The 18,504-nt window shown below is 48.9% G+C and overlaps 2 protein-coding genes across 5 annotated transcripts in view; one reads left to right on the top strand and one right to left on the bottom strand.

Moving 5' to 3' along the window:
• Ttll11 (tubulin tyrosine ligase like 11) overlaps nucleotides 1-18,504 on the top strand; it is a 224,135-nt gene that overhangs the window by 93,708 nt on the left and 111,923 nt on the right. The gene's annotated exons all lie outside the window — the stretch shown is intronic.
• Nucleotides 11,378-12,091, bottom strand: LOC121462661 (transcription factor BTF3-like). 2 transcript variants are annotated; one of them, XM_041674426.1, is made up of 2 exons: nucleotides 11,707-12,091; nucleotides 11,378-11,649 (listed from the first exon to the last, which is right to left on the bottom strand). In XM_041674426.1, exons 1-2 carry the CDS (start codon nucleotides 12,089-12,091, stop codon nucleotides 11,603-11,605), a joined length of 432 nt encoding a protein of 143 aa, XP_041530360.1. In that variant the 3' UTR covers nucleotides 11,378-11,602. The 2 variants fall into 2 exon arrangements, with proteins under 2 accessions (XP_041530360.1, XP_041530359.1); XM_041674425.1 differs by having other exon boundaries at nucleotides 11,378-12,091.

Raw genomic sequence — 18,504 nt, 5'->3', positions numbered from 1 at the left:
CCAGGCCTCCACCCTGCCCTTCACGGAAGCCGCCTAACTGCCATGGATTTCCGGTCCTTGGTAGTGTTGCTTGTTTTGTTTTTTAGCAGAATTACACAATGTGCGCTCTTTTGTGACTGGCTTCTTTCATTTTTATGATGTCCCTGAGGTTCAGCCATGTTACAGCATGTTAGACCTTTATAACTGAGTACCCTATTTACATAGCTAGCTCCACTGCAGCTCAGGGCCTGTTTGTCGGGTGATGGACAGCTGGGCTTTGAGACTGAGCTCTGATTTGGGTCTTCTGTATTAGATTCCACCCACAGGGAAAGGGGTTTTCTGCCTCAAGAACCACTGTTGTAATCTGACCCCTCACTTTATTGGTAGGGCACAGAGGTCACCACTCCAGATTCAAGACCCCCCTCGCGGGTGATTTGAGAGCTGGGTGAAGTTACCCTATGCCTGTATCTCCCCTGCACATGTCCCCCGCCCTGCCTCCACCTGGAAACTAAGTTGGAAAAGGTGTGCGCCTGGTCTGTCCCAAGTCACAAGTCTCATTAGTGGCAGAGTAAAAATGATCAGAGTCTCCTCACTTTGAGACGGTTTCTGCCATGCATTGAAAGCCCAGCTTCCAAAAGGAAGGGGAAAATAAGGAAAACCAATAGAGACCCCTCTTAAGGTAACCTTGTATCAGACAACATTCCCAGCTGTTTGCAGACAAGGCCCTAGATTGCAGGAGGCCCATCTAACCCCGTCTGACTGATCGCTCTTCTTTCCCACATGCTGATCTTTCCAGTAGCTGGACTCTTCTTGGGGTCCCCAGGATTTATAAAGTGTGGCAGGGAGGTAGGCGTGGAGAAATCTGGGGGGATTGTATGGAGACCACGATGTCTCCGAGGGCCTAGGAGCCGCGTTATAGACTTTTTGCTTCTGATTCAACTGCAGCTGTTTGGAGCGTGACTTACGGAAGCCCAGAAGGCCCTTTCCCCCATTAACACTTCACAGTCTTCTCCCATTTTACTTACTTACCGTTTGTCACCATAATAACCCTATTTGTTGTAAAGAACAAGGAGAACCTGCCCAGACAGCGTCAGTGCCGATCGGAGATGCCCACTCAAGGTTTGACTTACCTGACAAGCATCCGTCCTGAATCCTTTGCCGTTAGAACCAGCAGGTGAAGTTCCAAAGCAGTGCATTCTACACGGAACCTAGAACAAAGGCGAGGCGTTCTGAGAGAGGGGAGAGTATGGCCAAGAAACGTGGCTTTGTCCTGTCCTGGGGAAGAGGAGAGGAAGCTCACCAACTCAGATTCCTTCCCTTGAATTGGCAGTATACCTTGCTTAAACCACCTCAATAACAGGGAAGATATATTCATTTTTTAAAAGATGTATTATTTTTATTTTATGTATATGGGGTGCTTTTCCTTTTTCTGTCTGTGATGCAGTATCCATGGAGGCCAGAAGAGGGCGTCAGATTCCCCCAGGGACTGCAGTTAGAGATGATTGTTAACCACCATGTGGGTGCTGGGACTTGAACCCCAGTTGTCTGGAAGAGTGGCCAGTGCTCTTAACTGCTCAGCTACCTCTCCAGAACTACGTGTTCTAAGCATGCCACCCTTCTGGCTGGCGACCATGCTTCTGGGTACAGCCTCTTCCAGGGAAATAATCTCACTGTCCTACTGATGGGGCCATCTGTGTGTACACAGCTGATCTTTGATTGAAATTTTGAATGTCAGCTGATGCCAAAACCCCAAGGACCAGCACACACAGATCCCAACGACCTGGTCTCATGTACATAAAAGAAGCCTGGGTCAAAATATGGTGGCTCTTAGTGGGGTCATTTGCATCTCATTTGCATTCGGGGTTGATTAGAGAACCAAGAATACCTTTATCTTAAGTGTTTGTTGAGAATTTACCGTGTGAGCCAATGAGCTCAGAGCCCAGAGCGTAAGGGAGACCCACACTTCACGATCTGTGAGATGGAGGAGGCCGAGTCAAGGGATCATTTCCGGCAGGATGAATTGTTAAAGCCCATGGGAAGGCAGCACTGTGGTTGAGGTGTGAAGGGTGAGCAGGACGCACCTGGTGGAGGAAGCCACGTTAGGAGGTCTGCAGGGGACCCTAGGAGTTTGAGTAGCTAGAAAGCCACGTGCACAGAGTACATTGGCGAGAGGGAAGAAAGTGCTGTGGAAGCCCCGAGACCAGAGGTAGGCAACCTGGAATGACAAACTAAAGAAACCCCAGCTTATTTTCAGTGTGGAGTGTGTGAGGTCTTGCAAGAGCCCAGAAGTGACACAGGACCTTGTACGTGTGTGTGTGTGTGTGTGTGTGTGTGTGTGTGTGTGTTTCCTGGAAAAATGGCCACAAATTTTATTACCCAAGGCCAAAGTGTGCTGTTCTTGTTGGAGGCTCCACACAACCTGCTGAAGGTTGGGGCGTCGTGGTTTGCAGCTGCGGCGGCTGTCTGGACCCCAACGGTCGCAGGCATGGGTGGGTTGTCAGTAAACTAGACACATGTGCATGATCCCCGCTGGAAAACAGACAGGAGGAGGCTAATGCGCATGCATTCCTACGTGTAATGTGCTGCACCACCCAGGAGAGACCTCTTCCGTGTACAGTGAGCTGAGAGGGGCCGTTTCTGAGGCTGATGGGAAACACACATTTCCTAAAGAGCGTCATTTCAGAGGGACGACTGACTCTCTCCACCGCGGATAATGCAGGTGCCCTGCAGTTCTGCATGGGGCCGATGGGGCCAGTCGGTCACCATCGTGGCTATGCGGCAGCTCTGACCTGTGTGTGAGCTCCCCCAGAATCATTTCAAGATGGCCGGGTTATCAGACTTCGTCCAGCACTGCCCTAGAGAGCCTAAATCAGGGGTTGTGGGCTGAGCGGCTAAAGGGCTTGCCATGCAAACGGGAGGACCCAGGGCTCAGACTCCAGGGCCCCCACAAAAAGCCAGGTGGGTAAGGTAGAGCCCACCTGGGGTCCCAGCATTTGGGAAGAGGGATCTCTGGGGGACAACTGGCTGCTTTGGGTTCAGGGAAAGAGACCCTGTCTCGGTGAATAAAGTGTAGAGCCACCGCCACAGTGTGAGCTACAGAGGGACTTGTCCCTCAATTTATGTGGGCTAAGCAACAAACAGGTGATTGAGCGGAAAGAGCCGCCAGCCACTTCATCTTCAGTACTGTCCCCAAAGCTGATGTGCAGAGAGAAACGAGGTTCATGGTAGGCAGGCTTTTCATCAGTAGCTGGACAGGGGTTTGTCTCTCTCTATCCATATAATCGCCTGTCATCTGCAGGAAGAGAGAGCCACTGAGTTCGGAGAGAGACCCTCTAATAGCTTTTGTGCACAGATTGGGGGCACAGGGCTCTGCCGTCAGATGCTGGGGAAATCCTGATGCTGCCGTTTATAGCCATAAATGGTCCTGTCTCCTCGCGCTCTGTGCTGTGCTTTCTTCATCCATAAAAGGGAGTTTTCAGTTGGGTGGGTTTTTTTTCTTTTTAATCTGCAAAGTAATGAAAAGCTCTTGCTTTGGAGGGAGGGAGAGTCTGGCTTATTCCTACAAGAGTCCTTCTCATGGAAAATGTCCAATCTGAACAGTTTTAAATAAGTAAAACATGTGTGTGTGTGTGTGTGTGTGTGTGTGTGTGTGTGTGTGTGTAAGGGGGAAGGGTGCGAGAAGAGGTAGGAAAGTCAGTAGGAAGAGAGATGCAGTAGTGACAGGTTAATCTTTGGCTGTGGGGAGGGATTTGATTTCCCTCTAATTACCTGCTAGATTAAAAGAAATGAAAGATGAGGATGAAAGTCGGCTTCAGCAATCACCCTGAGCCCTGGGTACCACACCAGGTCGGGAATATTCTCAGCTGCTCTCCTTCCTCGTCTTTTTGCACAATTTCCATTTTTTCCTTCACGTTCGGCAACTCTCTAGGCAGAGGCTAATTGTGGGGCGTGGGAGAGGGTAGGATCTGCACTCCAGGCTCCTCCACCCCTGCACCCTTGCAAGTCAGGGCTGCTGGTGAGAAAAGCACTCCTTCTGCATCCCCACCCCCAGCTGCAGAACCAGCTCTTCCTGGCTGGTGGATGACACCCTTAACATGGAAGGGATCCCTTCTTCCCCCAGACTGGGCTGTGCCTCTGCAGCCTGGAAGCGGCTACACTGTCAATGAATGCAAGAGGGGGAAGCACGTCAGGATGGAAACCTACGCCAGAGGGTGGGTGGGGTGCGCGTGAACCCTGGTGAGGTACAGAGTGTGGCAGGAACACCAACAAGGGGAGGAGCTGGGCAGGATGGAGGTGGTGTAAGCCTCTGCCTCTCAGGAGTCCCAGTGCAATACTAATGAAGCTTCTTGGCAACCAGAAAATGGGGACTGTGGTATTCATAGCCATGACTCATGAAAATGTAAACTAGGAAAAAAAAAAACCCTACGTCCTCCCAACCCATCCCCCGTTTTACTCCGAACTCTCGTTTCTGCCCTACTTACAATGCCACAATGTCCATAGGCCTGTCCTGCTTGCTGGCTCAGTCCCTAGACACAGAGTCGTCCTGTCTTTGAGGTGCCTATGATGGTTAATATTGATTGTTGATTTGACAAAGATCCAGGCCACCTAGGAGGCAAGCCTCTGGGATGTCTAGACTAGGTTAACTGAGGTGGGAAAACCCATCCTGAATGCAGGCTTGGATCCTGGGATGAATGGAAAAGGAAAACAGCATCAGCACCCATCTCTCTGCTTCCTGACTGAGGGCACAAAGTCTCACAAACCCGCTGCCATGACCAACTGCAGCCTCATATTTTGACCCACAATAAACCCTTCCCACCTTAAATTGACTTTATCGAGTATTTTATTCCAGCGATGGGGAAGTAGTTGCCTTTGTATCATGCGTGTGGCTGTCACTCACTGGTGGTCTCAGTCACACAGCCGCCTTGGTAGACTAAAGAAACACCTAGCTCCATTTTGTCTCACACCCATGTCTGCCAGGGGTGGAGTGATGGAGGAACCCAACTCTAGTGCAACAGGTGGAGGGTTTCTTCTGACACCTGCCTCTGTGGCTTCCCCAACCCCCCTGCAGCTTGCTCATTTCCGTCATCACTGTCATCATCCGCACAGCTGCGTGGTGCTCTGCTGTCTTACAGTCACCCAGACCAGTCACTATCGAGTGCACTCCCGACTGTGTGTGGTGGGCATCCCGTGTCCTCTCCCAATCCTGTAGGCCGTCCTCAGTTCTGGGTCTCAGGACTCTGTCCCTTCCCGGTAGGAGGAATAAGCCAATCGCCTGTCTGCTAAATGGACTGGGGTGGAGTTTCTGCACCAAAGGATCCCTGTGAAGTGCTATGGGGGGGGACAGAGACTAGACTCGGTCCTCAGAGGCCTGATTAAGTGGAGAATCTGGAATCCTCTGCTAGGAGGGGACAGGGAGTCACTAAGGATGGTTCAGCTGAGAGGAATGAGAGCCAAGAGCAGCCGCTGCTGTAGCTTCAAAGCTTGTATCTGGAGATGGAATAATGTCTCTGCAGGTGCCAATGGCAGAACAAGGCAGTGAGGCGAAGTTTGCAGAGAAAGTTAAGCTTGGTGAAGGAAAGGGAAGACCAAAAACTTCCTTTGTCTGCAGTGTTAAGAATTGGCTCAAGGGTGTCCCGAGTTCCATGCTCAATATCCACAATAACTGTGTGGGATGAAGGAAAGCCAGTCTGGGATGCATACACATGGGCTCGGATCTCCAGCCTGGGACTGAGCATGGGCCTGCCTTCCGACTCTATACTGTGGGGACAATGGCGGAATGGTGCATGCGTTGCTGGTTGGTTGGAGCTTTAGGTCAATGTTTGAGGCAAACGACAGAGGCAGAAGGGATGAACCTTAGCTCTCAGCTTCTGAGGAGTCACAGTCGCTGGCTCCATTGTTTTCAGGACCTGTGATCATTCCGATCCTCATGGTTAGAGTGTGTGAGAGCCAAGGCACTTAACCTCACGACAGCAGAGAGAAGGCCACTAAATAACCCTGTAGGCATGCCTACCGTGCACCTTCCTCTTTCCACAGTTCCCTCTGCTTCCCAAGATCCACCAATAGATGAACCCACTGATGAGATCAGAACCATCGTGGTCTCGGTGACTGGGCCTGCTTCTCAACATTAATACACAGAGGGATAAGCCTCTAGCTCATAAGCTTCCGTGGGTGGACATTTTAGCTCCAAGTCATAATGGCTGTGAGGAGGAAGTAAGAGATCACATCTCCGCAAGTGTCTATTGGTTTCTTTCTAGGGGGCGTGGCTTATGCTCCCTGCGTGCTCACCAGTTTGCTTGCAGGCCCACCCTAGTACCCGTGATGCACTAGAAGGAGTACAGTTGAGATCCCAGCCTCCTGCCACCCTCTCTGGTCTCTTCCCACTCCTGACTCCACCACTTGATGATGAGGGGTGGACACTCTGGTACGCGTGTGTGTGAGCATACACACACACACACACACACACACACACACACACAGAGAGAGAGAGAGAGAGAGAGAGAGAGAGAGAGAGAGAGAGAGAGGGAGAGGGAGAGGGAGAGGGAGAGAGAGAGAGAGAGAGAGAGAGAGCGCTCCAGCCACAGCGGTCTCCACCCCATCTGGTTCGGATGCTCTTTGACCATCTCTGCAGTCTAAAGGGAGGGCACCAGACCCACCTGCTTAGGAAGGCAGACACTAACGCTATAAGTGTGCTACTCTAGGTTCTAGGTGTCGGAAATGGAAGCCGAGAGGGTACGGGTTTTCTGTTGATGTGTCTCTTGGTCTCAACAATCCCTCCTTCAACTCTTGAGTTTGGAGCCCAGTGCAGGCATCGTGATGAGAGTCTGAGGGTAAGGTTTCTTTGGGATCTGTGAGTGGTGGCATTGAGCACTCGCATGTGTTCAGTCATGTGCCGTTGTGAGGCCCGGGTGTCGTTCTGAGGGCAAAGATGGCAAGCCAGGAAGCAAGGAGAGAAGACAGGCTGCTGGATAGGGTGGACTGTCAGGACAGGCCAGGAGCTAAACTGTGCTGTCTGTAGAGACACACTGAACTCGTTTCTTCTGGCTCAGGCCTTGGGAATCTATGACCCTGGACGGTAACACAGGACCTCCTGAAGATGGACTGTCACCAGTGTGAGGCAATGCTGAGAACACACACCTTCCCCTGAATAGGGATAAGAGAGTGTGGTCAGGTTCAGCCCTCAGCCATTTCATCTAGAGTTGAGGACCAAACCATAGCCCCTTTAGAATAGCCAGCTAGGCCACCGCAATGGCAAGAAAGACACGGCCAGGCCGCGTCAGCCAGACTGCCCTCATCCACGGGTACTTTGCTTTACAATCTGCATAAATCAGCAAAGGTTTCTGAATTGGCAGGGTCCAATGCAAAACCATAAAGCTGTTAGCTGGGCAGGGACCCAGGCAGTGGCACTGAGGTCGCTCAGACTGAGCTGGTCTTCCCAAACTGGAGAGGCAGGGACTGTGAAAGCCCATCCCACGGAGCCTGCCTGGGGTTGCTGACACTGTGTGCTTCTATCCTGCTTCCTGATGCTGTCCTTGTCCTGACGGGCAACACGTAGCTGTTGGCTTGTGTTTCAGGTCTGTGTGTCATTGTCATCATGGGTCCCCCACACCGGGAAGCAACCCTTCAGCCCCTCCTCTGGGTTCGAGCACTGTGAAGATCAGCATGACTCATTCTTACACAGAGGTGGGCAGTGCCCCTGGGGAAGGACACCCAGGAGTCACAGTTTCCCGATAACTCCAACAGCAAGGACACACTAGTTTGAGTTCATAATGCTTGCCACCAGAGCACTGTAGAAAACAACGCAGGGCCACGCCGTAAATTCACACTTTGGTTCATCCGCTTCCTTTCCTCTTCCTTTCTGTGTGGGTTTCTTAAGACAATCGAGTGTGAATGGCTGTCAAACCTAAGCTACGAGGCGCCACCGCATCCACTGAAAGCAGTTCTGACGAGGAAGAAGTCGCAGATCCCGGCCCCATCGCTTTTCACTCTCTCACAGCTGGTTTACAGGCAAAGTCCTAGATGCAGTCTTAATTTTGACTCAGCCTTTCTCTCCAGCAGAACACGTGGCGGGGATTTTTTTCTCTAGGCAACAGCAATGCTCTGCCTCATTTGTTTTATTTTTGCACTGTGGCATGGCAGCATGCGAGGCTGCTGACTTGAGCATCAGTCCTTCTAGGAATTGTCCTTCTTGACGGACCTGCGGATTTCAGCCATAATTATTGGATGCAGAGGTGTTCCTTTGCTTCCCGAATGTTTTGAGGCGGAACAGCAGACAAATTCTGGCTTGCTCGCAGATTTCCTGGCACTCTGAACCACTTGGGTTTCAGCCCTGTCTGATGGCCCCGCCTTGTGAGCTCTGCTTTCCCTTAGGGAGAGTAGCAGAGCCCCTTGGCTCCGTGCCATGGAAAAGGTCAACAAGGCTATGGAGAACGGGCCATTGCTCTCCCCTTTAGCTTGCCTGTGGCCTCGAAACGTCCTTGATGAAAGCAGAATTTGAAGGAATACTTTTACAGACAGGGATATCGTCTTCTGTGGTGCAGGATGCAGGATTCGGAATCTTCTGTGCCTGCATTTGAGGACAGCTTTCCCCTTGCTCTCTGTGAAATCTGGGGCAGCTGACTTCCCTGCATCTCAGTTTCTCCATGAGTGAAATATGTGTACTGGTAAAAGCTGTGTAGCAGAAATATTGTGGGTAAAATGAAATCACCGAGCCTAAGCCACCACACACGTACTGCCTGGGTGTGGGAAGCATTGTGAGTGGAAATTGTTCGATAATTGGCCCTATTGTTCTGAGCATCCACTGTCACAGTGCTGAGCACACAAGGCTAATGTCACAATCATTATTACAGTTCTCACAAGTGGACACACACTGAAATACAGTTGTCCTTCCCAGCATCTCCCACAGTACCCAAATCTGTGCTCAAGTCCCTTATACAGAATAGCAGTGTCTTCATGTAACCCCTCCCCACCCCATGTACTTTAGATTCTCTGTGGATTCCTAATACAATGTCAATGCTGTCTAAGCCACTGCTACTGTATTGTTAGGAAATGTCCATTTGAAATAGGCTATACACGGTCAATAAATGCAGTTTCTTTCCTGACTATTTCCCATCCCTGATTGAACCCTCGGGCAGAGACCCCACAGGTGCAGAGGGCCACTGCATGCAGCTTTTGACCCTGTACATCATGTGTTTTGTTTTTTTGAAGACAGGGATTTCTGTAAACAAACGGGCAGTGTAATGGAGCTCAGGAAGACTGAAGAAAGCCAGCATTGCCCGTGTAGCCGGTTTAGCTACAGGGATCCCTGATCCCGTCTGTGCCTCACACTGAAAAGGATTCCTCTCATGTCCATGAAGTTTTTGTCATGCCGCATGGGTGGAACGCTAAATAAAAGCAGTGTCCCTGGAAGGCAGTTGAGACCCAGCTAGGAGGCAAAGTCCTGGGCTGCCAGCCTTGCCACAGTACGCTCTGAACTTGATCTTGGGCCAATCTCATCTGTACTGTCTGCCATGTTGCAAAAAAAAAAAAAAATGCAGCCATTTTATAAGTGTGCATGATTTATTATTTGGAAGAGAGAGATAAAAACAAAAAGGAAGATTTTGTCTTTTAGAAACCCTTGGACTATGCAAATTTTCCTGGTTGCTTTTAACCCACTGGTATGAGGTTGTGGACATTCTAGACCAGCCGACTGGGAGCTGTGGTTTTCGTCTCAGGGCTGTGCTGTGTGAAGTGTGGCTGACAGCCTCTCACCGTCCACCGCTTGCTTCCCCGTGAGAGTCAAAAGAAGCACTTCGGTCCTGCTTATAAACCTTAATTAGTTTGAAGAAGAGAAACAGGATTTTCGCTTCTTAAAATAGTTGTGAATGCAGAAGGCCATTTTCTTGGTGTTGTAGTCTAGATGCTTCATAAGGCTGCCATTATGAGACTTCGCATGGATCCTGTGTCCAACTTCATGGCCGGCATCTTTGAAACTGATGAGCTAGTGCAAGCAATTGGGGAGCAGAATGGTCCTCCTCTCTACTATTTTAGATGTGACCTCTGTGTCTTCTATGCTCTGACCAGAGGTTGTACCAGCTGCCTTGTGAGATACCTTTCCACTGATGTTGGAAGCCTGCTAAGTTGTCCCATAGGTGGTGTTGGTCAAGACAGTAGTGTCTCTATGGGTAACATGCCAGGCATGGTGGCTCACAAATGCAATCTCAGCCTTTGGAAGGCAGAGGCAGGAGGATTGTGATGAGTTCAAGCCGTGGGCTCTGTAGTGAGTTTTAGACCAGCAAGGAGACCTTGAGTAGTAGCCGCAGCTCTACCACTGACTTGCCCCTTTTATGCCTGCTGTGGAGAAGGAACCATATTGGGCCTGTGGCTGCAAGGTGGTGTGTCCAGCTTTCCACATCTGCCCAAGGGTCTCAGTTCCACTGCTGTGCTGGTTTTCTGTTTTGTTTTGTTTTGTTTTTATGTGTATGGATGTTTTACTTGTGTGTATGCCTGTGCCCATGGAGGCCAGAAGGGAGCTTCAGATCCCCTGGAACGGGGTAACAAATGTCTGCGGGCTGCCATGTAGGTGCTCAGAGTCAAGCCTGGGCCCTCGGAAGAGCAGCCAGAGCTCTTAACTGCAAAGTCATCTCTCCCACTTGCGTCTGCTGGTTAGATGACATCACCTGAGCAGGGGAGTGTCAGCTGAGGGATTTCCTAGAGCAGACTTGTCTGTGGGGCACTATCTGGGTTGTTGACTGAGGTTAAAGACCTAGCCCGAGTGAAGGTGATACCATTTCATGGGCTGTGCTCTGCGCTGTATAGAGTGATGATAACCAGTGAGCCTGTACACCGAGGAAGCACTGCCGTTGGTTCTGTCTCTCTCTGCCCTCGGCTGTGAGTACTGGACCAGGTGCCCAACCTCCTGCCTCGACCTCCTCTCAGTGATGCCTGGAACCTGAACTTGAAGGCTGAGTAACCCCTCTCTCCCCTAAGTGGCTATTTTTATCGACTATTTCATCACAGTCATAGAGATGACCCGAGAGCGGCTGCTGAGAACCGTTCCTGTCCAAAAGCCCATTAGCTCTGCTGTTCCCCCTATAGCAGCCTAAGGGTCGGACCCCTGCAACAGGCAGATCTCTAGTAAGTGGACTTAGCCTGTGAGTGCGGTCGTATCCCACATGAGGTCTGTAGGGTATTTACCAGTCTCCGTAAACTGGTTCAAGCTCCTGCTTGATAGTTGGGAAATACCTGGTTAAATGTCTGTTCTAGGTACCTATTGGTGTTCTGGTTACCTTGTATTGTTCCTTTGGTTCAGACCTCTAAATTGGGAGAGGTTTGGTACCCACCATTACAGTGTGCATTTGGATTCGTGCTTTCTTTCTTTTTTTTTTTTTTACTAAGCAAAGAATTTTATTAACCTTTTTCCAAACTTTATTCCCAGGCTTCTTCAGCTTAATTTGCTGCAAAGAATGAATTGTGTTTAAGCAAAAACTGAAAAGAGCTGCAGTGTCCAAGGGGCTTGGGCTTAAAAATATTAGCGATCTAGATTTGATCAGATCCATAAACAAAAGACCTTTAAAGAGCAGCCATGATATAAAATAGCAGCTCCTGTAACTTCTGCAAGAGTCACTTCTTCAGATGTCCCCTCCGTTCAGTTTGCCTCGTTCTTAGAAGCCTCATCAAAATTCTCCACCAGGTCTGGGACTTCATCATCATCATCCTCTCCAGTAGCAAGGGGTGCTTTTCCATCCACAGATTGTCTGGGCAGAGCTTCAGCCAGTCTCCTTAAACTAGTCAGACTGTCTGCCCCAAGCTGGTTTAGAATGCTGGGAAGCATTTCTGTCAGTTGCTTTGTCTCGGCGTGGCCTGTAACGGCGAAGGTGTTTGCTGCCAGAGACGCCTGAACTTTAGGGTTGTTAAAATGGATCACTGTTCCTTGGTTTGTAAACATGTTCACCTCTTCAATACCAGAGATATTGTTCACCCCTAACTTCTTTAAGGAGAACTGCAGTTTTTTATCATCTGCTGTGGCTGTTCTGTGAACCATCGTCTTCTTTCTGCGAGCAGTTCCTTTCCCACCAATGCGCACTTGTGCCTGCAGCTTGGCCAGTTTTTCCTGGTTCATGAATGTTTCTTTCATCTTGTCGGAGTGGAAATGGAGCCGCGTGGGGGACTAGGGTTTGCGCTCAGGGGGTCTTGGGCGGACCAGCTGAGATAAGGTGCAGACACGCGGGAACGCAAGATGGCAGCTAGAGGGAGGCCTCGTGCTTTCTTTTATAGTTTGTTTCACACTTAAGACATTTTTGTATATTACCCTACCCCCTTTTCTCATTAAAGTATAAGGAGTCATCTGAGTTAAGGAGAGTATCCTCATCCAGTGTAGTATTTATCACACGCCTGGCCACAGGTGAGCCTCTTGTCCCTCTGGGCTTTACCTGTAGAATGAAGGGAGCCCAGACGGATTCCCCTCCCACCTAGCTTCAGAATTACTTGAGAACAAAATCAGAAGATGAAGAGATGAGCCTGTATCTCACCTTCATTATGGAAGAGGTGACCCCAGAGAATGAGACCTCTATATTCAGGCAGATGAGCCTCCCAATGCTCAATGCAGAGCGAGGCTTTCCTTTCAACCCATATGCGGGACTATGGGGTACCAAAGTCAGGACCTGCGAGCAATAGGAATAAGGAGGACGCGGGCATCCTGGCCCCCTCATCACACAGTCATCACCAAAGTCATTCTGTCTCCTCCACGAGAGGCCCAATGGTATGCTATTGTGCTTATTTCCTGGGAATAGCGTCCTTCAAAACCAGTAGATTCTGCTGAGATCCTAATGGCTGGGTCCAGCTCTAGTCTTTCATGTTCAGCTACGTGATCCCAGGTGAACCCCTCTGCACCTCACCTGCACCTCACCTGCAAACATCACATGAGCTAATATATGGATTGCCAGGCTGTGGTCAGTCAGGTGAGCTAGCACACACAGGTGTCCTCAGGAAATGGTGCAGGTTTACATGAATTGCTTCTGTATAAGTATAAAGAGATAGTTTTGTTCTATGGTGGTTTTAGCTAATCTTGAATTCTTTTTCTTGTTTGTTAGTATTACTTATTTCAATAGCCAGAGCAACTGGTGCTTGCTCCTACCCTTCTCCTTGCTAACTTCTACAAATCAGGATCACGAGCCAGAGGGAAGGCGAAATTAATGAGAAACTTCTGTGCATCGAATAGCCATTCTCTGATTCCTGCTATTTTTGTAGGCTCTCCCGAAGCTGGCACACAGTTCTGTAGTAGGCATTTCAAAGTGTTTGCTCCAGTTAATTTATGCTGAGAAATCATCAGTGGAATCTAACACAGGCCTGGCATGCGCGTCCGCCACCCGGCTTCAGGGGACAGTGTGGGAGCCAGAGGCAGCCCTTGAAGAGCACTCAGGAGTGGAAAGGAGTGGACATCTGTGGTTTCTCTCTGGCTCCTCTGCCCTCCCTGTCATCATTGCACCAGATTTACTGAGAGTTACTTTAGACAGGCATCTTCTGGTTTAGTTTAGACCATAACCCTACCAAGTATCATTGGCGTCATTTGACTGTTTCTGTGTTTGTCCCAGGACTTGAGCAGAGTCAGGGTTTAAACCAGGCATGGCTAGTGCTAGATCCCATGTCACCCTCACTGGGACCTGAGGCAACACTTCTCCATGCCCAACAGAGGCCCATGAAGGTCCTGTGTCATTACTGCTCTAGTCATTCAGTATCAATCAACAGCTTCTCTTCTTGAAACATCACTGCTAATGTGTTGCCCCAGCCCTCCCTGTGCTTTAGAAATAATGTGTCTCTTCCCTTGCTCCATGAGACGTGGGACTGACTGGAGCACAGGGCATCTGTCCAATCCCCGTCACCTTGTGCTCTTAGGAAGGATTTTGTCTCCATTCTCCAGATGTGCTAGTCAGTTTTCATTACTAGAAGAATCTATGAGAAAAATCACCTTATTTTGGCACGTAGTTTTGGGGGTTCTGGTCCAAAGTGGGTTGGCTCTCGTGCTTTTGGACATGTGGTTAGGTGGCACATTGTGGGGGGAGCACGCGGATGGAGCTGCTCTTTGGTTGGTTGCTTTTGCGAGACAGGGTTTCTCTGTAGCTTTGAAGCCTGTTCTAGAGCTAGCTCTTGTAGACCAGGCTGGCCTTGAACTCACAGAGATCCACCTGCTTCTGCTTCCTGAGTGCTGCTTTTCTTACAGGGCAGGTTTCTTTTTTTTTTTTTTAACTTTATTTTATGTGCATTGGTGTGAAGGTGTCAGATCCCCTAGAACTAGATCTTCAGACAGTTGTGAGCCACCATGTGAGTGCTGGGAATTGAACCCGGGTCCTCTGGAAGATCAGTCAGTGCTCTTAACCACTGAGCCATCTCTCCAGCCCCACAGGGCAGGATTCTAATGTCCCCTTCAAGCACGCATCCCTGGAGGCTGGAATGAAGCTCTTCACAACCACCTGTAACTCCAGTTCTAAAGGATCCCACACCGTCTTCTGGCCTCTGTGGTCATATGCACTCCAGAAGCACAAACCTACACACAGATGCACAGGCCCACACATAATTAAAAATACATCTTTTTCTAAAAGTGCGCATTCCCAGTGACCTGATGTCCCCCACTCGGCCCCAGCTCTTAAAGGTTCCTCTTCCTTCCAATAGCACCAAATGGAAGGCCACGCCCTTTAAAATTTATCTTTTTGAGATAGGGTGCCATTATATATATCCAAGACTGTCCTGGAACTCTTGGTCCTCCTGTCTCTGCCTCTTGAATGCTAGGATTACAGGGGTGTATTGCTATACCCAACTGGAGACTAGTCCTTTAACACACAGGCCCTTCTGGATCCAAACTAAAGTGGCAATTCTTGAAGTTACAAACACATTGGAATTTCACTGAATCCTAAAAACAAAAACAAGCCAAAAACAACAAACCATCAAAAAAGCAAAGCAAAGCACCGGGACCCACACACCCAGGGCCTCCTGCTGTGTAGCAAGCACTTTACCCTCTGGTCTTCTCTCCTACCCCCCAACCTCCATTTCTCACAGGACCCAACACACGTGTGAAAGGGGTTCATAAACTATGGGATATCATGCAAAGTGTTCATTATCATATTCATTGTGACTTCACCATAGTTACTAATAAACATGTCTTAGCCATCCAGAGAGCTTTTAGCTTAATGTAGCACACGAGAGTAAATACTTATTGAGGGAATTAATTAACAAATCATTGATTTTCCTACAAAACTGACCCTGAAGTTTAAACGTGGGTCTTATCCCAAGCTTAGTACAGGTAGTTCCCAACTTAGAATGTAGTGAGAGAACGAATGAGGGAAAGATTCAGGGCTCCCTGCTGCTGGCTAATGTGATCGTCACTGAGATAAGAAGCAGGATCGTTAGCCTTGGTTTACTGTTATGTAATCCATTTGGAGACGAGGATGCCAGCATTAGACTGGAGATGGCCCTGCTGACCTCTAGGTCATCCTCACTGCTAAGATGCCACAGTTCTAGGGCAGATGCTCTTGGGAGCAATGCTGGGTGATGCATTCCTGTTTGGACCATTTGTGCCCAGTGGAGTCAGGTCCTCAGCTTGTTCATGTGGTAGGGTCATGTCTGTACTTACTTCACAGAAAGTGTGGGGTATTGTAAGGAGGCTGTGAGTTCATTTCCTAGCCACCCAGACTCACGTTGCTTGTTTGTTTCCCAGCCGCCTGGCAGCTCAGACCTGAAATAATCACACAGAAACTATATTATTTAAATCACTGCTTGGCCCATTAGCTCTAGCTTCTTATTGGCTAACTCTTACATATTAAACTAATTTTACATATTACTTATTAAACCCATCTCTATTAATCTGTGTATTGTCACGTGGCTGTGTCTTACCGGGTAAAGTTCCGTCAAGTGTGGGGCTACATGGCTTCTCTTTGACTCCACTTTCTTCTTCACAGCATTCAGTTTAGTTTTCTCTGCCTTGCTAAGTTCTGTCTGCTATAGGTTCAAAGCAGTTTCTTTATTCATTAATGGTAATCACAGCACACAGAGAGGACTCCCACATCAGTGGGGTGCTCAGAAAATGTATGCCTGGGTTGACCCCGAAAGGGTTGTCCATTCAGCACTGATGGGGCCCACTCCTTAGCATCATGAGAGGCCACACATTTGACAAGTAGAATAGGGGAATTGATTGTGGGCCCCCAGATCCCAAAATCCAGCCTGCTCTGTCAACTCCAGCTCTGTGACCTTGGCCAGGTGGCCCTTCCATGCCTCAGCCTTTGTATCTATAAACTAGAACAATACCCACCACATCTACTGCCTGTGAGGACAGAAGTTACAAGTGCGGGTCAGTCCAGATCTGGCTTGTGGAAGGGCACAGCGTGAAGCACACAGACATCAGCATCTAGTGGTTTTTAGAGTCCTTGGACATAGAAGATATTAATCAACCAACAGTAGCCACTCTGTCTGATTTCTACCATTTGCTCATCATAAAAACTTACATGAAGTTTCTGTTTTACCCTCTCTGTAATATTGAGGCCATGTTATCTTTTGATAAATATTGAATAAATGGAGATCAGGGTTTGAGTTGATGACATTCCTTTCTTGGCTGTTGTTTTCACTGTCCCAGAGTCCTTGCTCTGGTTCTTTCCTGTGTTGATGGAGGATCTGCCTTTTCTCCTCTAAAATGGGGGAAACCCATTCCTAGGGTCACTGAGAGGGCTAAGTGAGTTACTGCCTCTAAGATCTTATATGATAGTGGTAGAGGGAAGGGCTGTTGTGTGGCCCATGTCGAAGGACATCGAGGTCTGTGCTCAGTGGGAAAGTAGGTGCTCACTGAACACACGTTCCTTGTTCCTTTCCATTCTCAAGCCCTTCAGTCCTCCGCTGACACCACTCTGACTGGGCTTCCCAGTCATGGAGCTCTGCTAATGGCAGAGCCATGCTGGGGACAGAAGAGATATGCCACAGCCTGAGCAACTTCTGCTGGTGGCAGCTGTCACCCTCTACAGGGAGGCTTCCTCCTCAGCCAGTATTGGCCTCAGCACACACAGGCACTAAGGCGGGACGGGCTGCCGCACTCCTTCCTGGAAACCATTTCTAGCTCCAGGAACCGTTCACCATGATTTCCCTTTTTTATTGTCATGAAGTAACTGAGTCAAATGTCCCAGCCAACAACAGCACACAAAATGCATCTTTGCCCACATGGCAGCCTCATGAAAACCACAGAATTATATTTTCCATACTCCCCAGGCTTCTCTTTCTGAATTAAAAACAAACAAACAAACAAACAAAACTTTCAGTTTTAGCTATTTGGAATTGAAATCTTTCTTTTAACAAAATATTTTTAATGTTTATTTATTAGCGGGTGGTGGGAGCATTGCCGTAGTACGTGTGTAGTGGTCAGAAGACAATTTGTGGGAGTCAGTTCTCTCTTCCTCATGTAGATTCTGGGGATTGAACTCAAGTCATCAGGCTTGGCAGCAGTATTCCTTGCTGGCGAAGTCCCATCACCAGCCCCGCAGAATCTTTCTAAGTGTGTTATACACCCGCTTCCATTTGCTTTCTCTTGTGCTGGAAAGAAAAACAGTGCTAATAAACTGGCTTTCCAGACAACAAACACACACCCCACACGCGCTGTGTTTGCTCAGTTCCCGCGGTGGAAATGCTCTCTCCACAGTGGGGCCTAACAATCAGTTTAGAAGGGTTGCTTGTAAAGGAAAGGAAGCATTCAGCATGACCAGGTGGAAAGGACAGGCTACCAAACATCAGTAGGCCTGGATTTGGGACACATGAGAGCTGGCCTCCTGGAGCATGGCAATTCCTGGAGGTTCCTTTTATAAACTGAGGTAACAGTGACTTCACAGAAGTCATGATCAACATAAAAGACAGTGGATTCAGTCACCTAGGAGACAAGCTGCTGAGCATACCCAGGAAGAATCATCTAGATTATGTTCATGAAGATGGGAAAACCCACCCTAACTGAAGATGGCACCATTCCATGGACTGTAGTCCTGAACTGGATAAAAAGGAGAAGTCTAGTTGAATGTGGATGTTCATCTCTCTCTGCTTCCTAATTATGACACCATATGCAAACCTCATGTCTCTGACACCATGACCCCTTCACCATGATGGACTGTGTCCTTGAGCTGTGATGACACCATGACCCCTTCACCATGATGGACTGTGTCCTTGAACTCTGATGACACCATGACCCCTTCACCGTGATGGACTGTGTCCTTGTACTCTGATGACACCATGACCCCTTCACCATGGTGACTGTGTCCTTGAACTGTGAGCCACGATAAATTCTTCTGCAGTTCCTTAGGTCACACCTGTCTCAGCAACACATAAAGTGCACACAACTTGTTCACCCTCCCTTGGCACAATGTTGCCTTCATTTGCTTATCCCCTTGTCCTGATTCAGCAAGTGTTGATTTGGTGATTTTTCTGGTGAATGAAGTGAGTGAGCTGGGTTTATGGATTAGACACCTCAGTTGTGCCTTCCGGGGTCACAGCTGCACTGGACTCGTCTGTGCCCCCATTCCTCTGCACAAG

Source organism: Microtus oregoni, unplaced genomic scaffold (genome assembly GCF_018167655.1).
Source record: "Microtus oregoni isolate MIOR12 unplaced genomic scaffold, Mior012 000025F_ref0000491, whole genome shotgun sequence".
NCBI lineage: Eukaryota > Metazoa > Chordata > Mammalia > Rodentia > Cricetidae > Microtus > Microtus oregoni.
This window is presented reverse-complemented; position numbering and strand designations above follow the sequence as displayed.